Source organism: Punica granatum, chromosome 6 (genome assembly GCF_007655135.1).
Source record: "Punica granatum isolate Tunisia-2019 chromosome 6, ASM765513v2, whole genome shotgun sequence".
In the NCBI taxonomy this organism is placed as follows: Eukaryota; Viridiplantae; Streptophyta; class Magnoliopsida; order Myrtales; family Lythraceae; genus Punica; species Punica granatum.
This window is the reverse complement of record NC_045132.1, coordinates 7,948,203-7,956,163: the sequence shown is the minus strand read 5'-3', so window position 1 is coordinate 7,956,163 and position 7,961 is coordinate 7,948,203. Positions and strand designations below refer to the sequence as shown.

General features: G+C 40.5%; 1 protein-coding gene across 1 annotated transcript; it reads right to left on the bottom strand.

Annotated features, from left to right (window-relative positions):
* Positions 1–461: 461 nt before the first annotated feature.
* LOC116209919 (SCARECROW-LIKE protein 7) lies at positions 462–3,077 on the bottom strand. Its single transcript, XM_031543677.1, has 2 exons — positions 2,877–3,077; positions 462–2,762 (listed from the first exon to the last, which is right to left on the bottom strand). The coding sequence occupies exon 2, from the start codon at positions 2,732–2,734 to the stop codon at positions 869–871; it is 1,866 nt and encodes a 621-aa protein (XP_031399537.1). The 5' UTR covers positions 2,735–2,762; positions 2,877–3,077; the 3' UTR covers positions 462–868.
* Between the last annotated feature and the right edge of the window lie 4,884 nt (positions 3,078–7,961).

Sequence of the window (7,961 nt, the reverse complement as noted above, 5' to 3'; positions counted from 1 at the left end):
CGAGGAAGGGAGGGACTAGGACAAAGAGAGAAGATTTTGTGCTACAGATCAATTCATTCATCCAAAGTAAAAGATCAGATCATCAGTCTCAGAGAGAGAGAGAGAGAGAGAGAGAGATTAATGGCTACGAGGTGTGTGTGTCTGAATGGAGTCTCTCGCTTTCATCGACATAACAATGGAAACACATAAATGTTTAAATCAGAGAGCCTCGGTAGACGTCTTAATCAGCAGACCCAAATTAGACATGTCCTATCCCCCTCTGGACTGGAAATGGAGAAAATTAAATGTCATCATCAGATCACCAATTTCAGAACCTGAGAGATAATGACACCATTTCAAGTCCCAAAATCAAAATCCCCATTAGCATATGATTTCACATGCGACCCTGCTTCAAACACAAACCAATATATGTCCTTCGAAACCCTCCACCAAAAGAAAGGGCAAAAAAAAAAAAAAAGAACTGTTCTTTGAACAATCAGAAATTAGATTGAACATCTAAGGAATAAGCAGCGGATGTACAGACACGAACCATTCTTTTCTTGATTGATGATTGACTTTCACTTAAGCCCACCCAAACCTTTACAAATCTTCACCTAAGTTAACAAAAATCAAATCCCCCAACCAAAAACAGAGCTCAAAAGGAAAGATCTTCTAACAGACGAAAGGGATCATACTGCTAAAGAAACCAACTGCCTATGTAGATTTTCCAATCCCAGAAGGCTTCGAGTTCTTTGTAATTCACACGACACCATTAGTTATCATTCAATCACCAGAATTAGTCCTCCTAATGAGGCAGAGACCCAGCAGGACTGTATATGTATCCAATTCAATTTAAGCAGCAAAAATTTTGAAACTTTCGGACGACCCATCAGTGCCAAGAAGAGACGGTGAGCAGAGGGACCTTGTTCCATGCTAGCGAGAGGAACCCGGGCGACGTCGATTGTATTAGAGAGTACAGGGAGCTGTAGTTGTAGTTCCATAGGAGTATATCGGCTTGACTGATGGCGTATTGGCTTAAGGGCACCGACTCGAAGCCTGCTTCCTCCATGAGAGACCTCCACTGGTCCTTATCCTCCATCCGCTCTCTCCGGGCTACTCCTGTGTGCTCCTCGGGCCCGACCGAACCCACAATCCTGCGCCCAAAGAGGAGCCGCTCCACCCGGGCCCTCTCCGGGGACTCCTGGAGCATGTTTGGGTCCAGTGACTCAAACACTGCCGAGTAGTATCTCATTGCATTCCCGACTCTGCTGACGAACCCGGCTTTGTTGAGACTGACCTCGTACTCTCCCATCGTGACGATCTTCGGGCCGAGGGATTTTGCGAGGCCAAGTGCAGCCATGACCGGCCCAGAGCTCTCATCGAGGAGGTTGTATAGCTGGAGCATGAAGTTGACAGCCAGGTCCTCACCCTCCTCGATCCTGAAGCTCGATCGGGTCAGGTCGTGGATTGGGGTGAGGATGGGATCAAACTCGAAGTTGAGCTCCAGAAGCCTGGCAAACTCCCTCAGGCGGTTCCCCGTGGCCAAGAGGGAGGCTGAAGGGGAGTCCCCGAGAGCCGGGGCGGGGATGCCGGAGATCCGTATCTTGTCGGGTTTTCCAGAGGAGCGCGTGGCTAGGGCTTGCAATAGAGCAGCCCACTGGACACCCTGAACGATCCCGAAATCGACGATGTGGATCTTCTTGGACCGCTCGGTGGCTTCGAGGATGGCCTGGTTCGCCGTAAGATGGGCGAATTTCGAGTAGGGGCAAGCGTCGTTCAGGGCCTTGTAGCAGAGAGTGAACTCTTCTGGCGAAGTGCGGGTGGGGTCTTGGGTCTGGTCAGTACCCAGAGCGAATCTGCCACACAGGCCCTCGGCGAAGTAGTAGGCGACCCTCTCAACTGGGTTGCCGTGGTCGGAGACCGACTCCTTCAGCCGGACCAACGATTCCGCAGCTCGGTCAGGGTCTGACTCGCCGAGCCGGGCACAGTCCAGTAAGGCTTTCAGTATCGGAGCTGAGGGTTCTGGTTCAGGGGAGGTCGAGGAGATGGCTGCTGCATCGCTCTTGCGGTTGCGCGGAGGCGAGGTGGGGACGGCGGGTTTCGGTACCGCCTGCTCTGGCGCAGGAGGAGGTGGGGACTGCGATTGCGGTGGAGCCCAGGAGGGCAGGGCGGCGGTGGGGCTGAGGACGACCCGGGCGAGATCGGAGTTACCGAGTCGGCTGGGACCGGGCACAAAGGGGTCAGCCGCCCCGTAGAGACCGAAATCGAACTCGGGCGGCAGATTCGAGCTGTCCGTGGAGTCCCCGCTGCCCATCAGGCTCTCCATCCACTCGTCGGAGTCGAACTCGCCGCCAGGCCCGCCCATGAAGTCCCCGAACCGGAACCCCAGCGACTGGGAGGGCTGCTCAAGGGGGCTGTGGTGCTGGTGATGGTGGGGAAACTGGAACCCGGGGTCCCCGGAGTCGGGCGCCGCCGAGAAAGGGTCGGGGAAGGGGGAAGAACCTGTTAACCCGGAGACGAAGCCCGGGGAAGAAGCAGGAGCAGACCAGGGGCTGAGAGAGAAGGGGCTGACATTGAAAGGGAGCTGTTGGGGGTGGTGGGGATGATGGTGATGGTGATGTGTGTGTTGGAGATTAAAGTGGTGGTGGTGCTGTTGCTGCTGCTGCTGCTGCTGCTGCTCCTGCTGCTGCTTCTGGTTGATGACTTGCTGGGCGATGGCCATGAGGTTACCGCTGTCGGCGCACATGTACGCCATCCGCTGTCGGCCGGATGTCGCCGGGAAACTGCTCTCACATCACCGGAAATTAGAAAACAGACACACCCGCTTAGTCAATCAGAGTTCGGGATAGCAGACACAGATTTCTGGGGAAGGTGGGGAAGAGAGTGAGAGGACATACAGGAGAGGGAAGGGCAGAAGCAACGGGATCTCCGGACTGTTTACGGAGGAGCCGCCGTGGCGAGAGGGAGAGAGAGAGAGAATAGCTTCTGATGAGTGATGAGCGATGACTGAATGAGTGACTGAGAGAGAGAGGGAGCGCTTTCGCTGGTCGAGAAGGGGGAGAGAGAGAGAGGGAGAGAGAGAGCCGGGGGGAGGGGAGGGGGGCTGATTGAAGAAATGAAATCCATCCAAACGGATAGTGGGCCCCACTTTGCTGCGCCTCTTTGACACATGAGAATGGCGAAATATTATTATTCATTAATTTTTTTTATTTGAAGACTGGAAAGGAGGGACTGTTTTTTGCTTTACCCCACTTTTTGTTAACGGTTAATTAATCGAGTAAAATACAGGAATCATAGTCTTATCGGACAAATTTACCTTTCCACCCATAAATTATAGGGTTTGGGACATTATTGCCTTCAAACTATTTGAGTAAATTGCACTGCCCTCCCTTGAGCAACATTTGATTCGCTAGAATATAATTGATATTAAATAAAATAGATAATAATTAGAATAAATAGTGAATATAATATAAATTCTAATGAACTTTTATTTATTTCGTTGGAGGGAATAAAAAAATTGAGAATTATAATTATGAAATTTAGTTGGCTTGAATAAGGAATTGAAAGAATAGAAATTGGGCGAAAAGACAAAAATACCCTTCATGCCAAATCTAATAGGGTTTAATAGGATAAATAGATAACTTTAATGACAATTTTTATAATTAATAAAAAATAAACATTTAAATATTTTTAAAAAGTAAATATTTTTAAAAAATAATTATTTTATTTAAAGTTAATGAAAATTTTGATTATTAATAAAAGTAATTATTTTAATTTAAAAAAAGTAAAATTATTAATATTTAAGTTTTTATTAATAATGAATTAAAAATATATTTTTATTAATTGTAATTATTAAAAATTACTATTTTAATAAATTAATAAGCATAATTATCTAAATAATTAATAAAGATTTTTTCTTAATAAAAGCATATTCTCTTATAATAAAAAATTACCGTACATTATAATTTAATTATTAATTAAATAATTAACAAAAAATAGCCATTTTTACTTAAAATATTTATTTTACTTTGCAATATAAACTACTATTACGATAAAAAATTTAATAAAAATATTTCAATTATTAAATAAAATTATGAAAAATATTATTTTAAATATTATGAAAAAATCCTGTAACGAAACTAAAATTAATCATGCTTAAAATAACTTTACATAAAACATATTTTATGCCATAATGATAAATAACCCTGCTTAAAAAACCTCTACATAAAACATACTTTACACCATGATGAAAAATAGCCATTTTATCCACAACATCCACAAAAAAACATATGTTACACCAAAATAAAAATGAACCATGCTTAGAACAACCTCCATAAAAACATACGTTACACCAAAATGATCAATACCATGCTTAAAACATATTTTCAATAACACAACGACACTAAAATTAACCATAGATTCTTATATACAAACTTGTCACCATGTTTACACCGTAACTAATTTTCTACATAATAATAACAATTAATGGTCATGGGCTATAAGTGTACAGAACAATTTAGTCATTTTTGCATATTTGTATACATTTTAAAATGTATAATAGCTATACTAATCATACTTCCGGCAACACCACCATCCCGGTACATTGCTATGCTCCATACTTTGAACAAAATGTCCCCTGCAAATTGTACTTCATTCTTCCACCAACAAAAAGGAGTAGTGACACCAAACAAACTTCATGGCTTCTTCCATTGCACCATTATAACACCATTGAAAAGATAGTTGCGAAAATACATATACCAAAACAACACTCAACAGGTAGCTTGCAAAATATAAATACCAAATCACATTCATAGCTATTATTATTGCACAAAAGAACCAAACTACTATTTCAGCATTAGCACAATTTCATTTTTACCTTAACAACAATGCCCAAAAAACTCCATAAAAAAGTCTAACTTGTAGTCCTCTTTTACTGATTTGCAAGGAAATCATGAACCATTTCCAAGCAGTCTTCAAGATCGGTACCAAAAAATAGTAGGACTTCATTCGGATGGTTTCCAAACTTTCGAATAGCCATGCGCACTTCTGCTAAAGTAAGGTCATCAATACTACAAAGAGCTCCCATAAGTTCAAGGAACTTCTCTTAAACAATATCAGAGTGAACACTCTTTGAAAGCATCAGGCAAGCCTCTTTCATGTCGGGTGCCCTAGTATTTATGGCCCGAGAAATTGTTGAGAAGTCAACTTCATTCTTTTTCCTCTTTCTTCCCAAAGAAGCACTTCCCAGGTCCTCTGTAGGTGGCAGATGAGCACGAGAAACATCTCCTAATGTAGGGGTATTCACATTGGCAAATTCATTTTGATTCGAAGGATTCACATCAGCTTCTTCAGCTGCTTCAGTCAGATCTTCAATCTCCAACTCTTTTAGAATGTCTTCAACAGCTTGAGCATCGTTTGGAATAGCTCGATCCTTCGCATATATCAAAGATAATCCTTCAAAATGGGAAAAACTTTTCAATCTAAATGGAGCGGTTTCTTTATGAGTCTAAAAACAAAAACAATAGAGTGTTAGTAACATTTTAAATCTACATGATGATAAATACAACAATAAATAGATAAAGTATTTATTACTGCAACATAAGCCTCACAAACATCGTCTTTCGTTGTTATCATCTTCCGTGTTGAATCCCATCCAAAGCCTGATGTATTTAACTTCATATCATACACAATAGCCCATTCCATTTTCAGTGTTTTCAGTCAAGATTCAATGTGAGGTCTCGCCTTCATACCGCAATTTGGGAGCTTTTCCAAAAGCATTTTCTCAAGTTCTGGCAAGTAGCTAGACTTAAACAATGTGTTGGCATTATAGGTGCCCATATTCCTTAGATCAATCATGCAAGATATAAGGACTGCATCTTCAGCTAGAGTCCATTTTCTTTTGCCAGTCTTGGTCACCTAGGAATTAATAGAAACAGAACTCCCTTCCATTTTCTACACCAAGAGCACATACATGATATAAATTGTTATACAATTATGAAATAGTAATAAGGAGTTGTATTAAGTGAATATATGCAAAAAAAGAAGAAGATATATATGTACATATGAAAGGGGAAATAGGAACTTCATAAATTCATACGCATGCGCATTGAAATAGATTCATGACATTATCTTCAGAGAGCAATCAAATTACAACATACAATCCCAAAACAAATGAAAAAATAACTCCTCAAAGTTTATATTACAACTCTCAATCAGAACATATAACTACGTAGTGGATGAGTTCCATTCATTAAACATCTCAATTGCCAACTGTTTCCTCCAATTACTCCAAACATTAGATGTTTGAATCTCAGAAATATGATTAGCATTCTCATTAGGGTTGTCATCAACTGTTTCATTAAGTTGGTCTTCCATAAGATCAAAAGTCATTTATCTCCTAATAAAATTATGCAGTAGACAGTAAGCAATTATAATTCTATTGTGCACCCTAACAGGATAAAATGACAGAATCCTAAGAATAGCCCATCGAATCTTAAGCAAGCCGAAACACCTCTCAATAATATTACGAGCAGATGCATGTCTCAAATTGAAAAGTTTCTCATCATTTCTCGGTCGATGTCCTTGACGCCACTCATTGATGTGATACCTTTGACCTCTAAAGGGTGCCAAAAATCTCTCACAATTTTTATAACCAGCATCAACGAGATAATAACAATCTATATTAAGAAAGAGGGGCAAAAAAACCTATATTACTTTGTATGTTATTAAGCTTGCTTTTTAATATTATCAATGTCAAAAAATTATTATACTCACCAATTGACACCTTAAGTCAATGTTCCCTAAAAAGAGCATCTCATAATACTCTCCATCAACTGTAAAGCCCTCCCATCCAAGAAGAACATATGTGAATTGCATATCTAGAGTACAAACTCCTAATACATTGATTGCTATGTTACCTTTACGAGTTTTGTATCTAGGTCTATCAACCCTAGACACTCTGATTTTGATATAAGTCCCGTCTAGAGCACCTAAACAATTCTAAAAGAACCAAAATATAATGTTAGCACCATATTAGCTCCCTAATTTGACAAAATTTGTCATTCGTTTGGGTACCTTAAGCCACTTCCAACGTCAGTCTAGGGAGGTAACAGCTATTGGTTGGAACTTCTTATACAAATGAGCTTGTAGATGTCACGTTGCTTTGAAACACATTGTAGAAATATCGACTTACAGTTTCACCAGATCTACCAAGCTAGTGTTTAATGACTCAACTCTTGAAATGATGAGCCAAAACATACAAGAACATTGCCACTTGCTCATCAACATGCATATTTCTTATACTTTTTAAACCCCCAATATCTTGAAGCGTATGACACAATTTGAAAAATGCATTTCTATCCATCATAAGTTGTTTAGTGCAAGTCACGTCACCTGCATACACAACCTCCTAATATGAACCCTCCTACCATAATAGCTTAGCTCGTACGACCTAATGCTTGGCTTAGGGCCATATAGAGCAGTTAATTCTAATAATATCTCCATCAAACTCCTTAATATAGTACAAATTTGAATGCACACGATGAGGGCAACAACTTTCCTCTTCTTGCTCTTACTCTGTGAACTCAAGTGATCATAACTGCAAAATGGATTCAAACTATATTATAGTAGTCTTGTAATCAATGCAAGGAACTAGTGAATGAGAGAGAGGTATGGAGTCATTTCAACTAGTGAAGTAGCCGATTTTCTTTGCATCATCGAGCAAAAACTACCGTAGGCCAAATGTTAACAAAAACCGTTAACCCTATATAAGAAGTACTCAATCACAACCCATATATTTTCAAATCAACGTGTTGAGATAAAAGTTTAACATAATATCATATTTACGTTAAACAAACCAGTTACAAACAATTTCAGTTAACAACAAAAGATTTGGAACTTCTAAATGAATATGCAAGAGGTTAATATGGGTTAGCCAACTGAAACCCATCACAGAATCCTTCCATTTCGACATTTTCTAACAA

Excerpts from the sequence above, each read along its gene's own strand:
- LOC116209919 (XM_031543677.1), bottom strand. The coding sequence starts at position 2,734 with ATGGCGTACATGTGCGCCGACAGCGGTAACCTCATGGCCATCGCCCAG.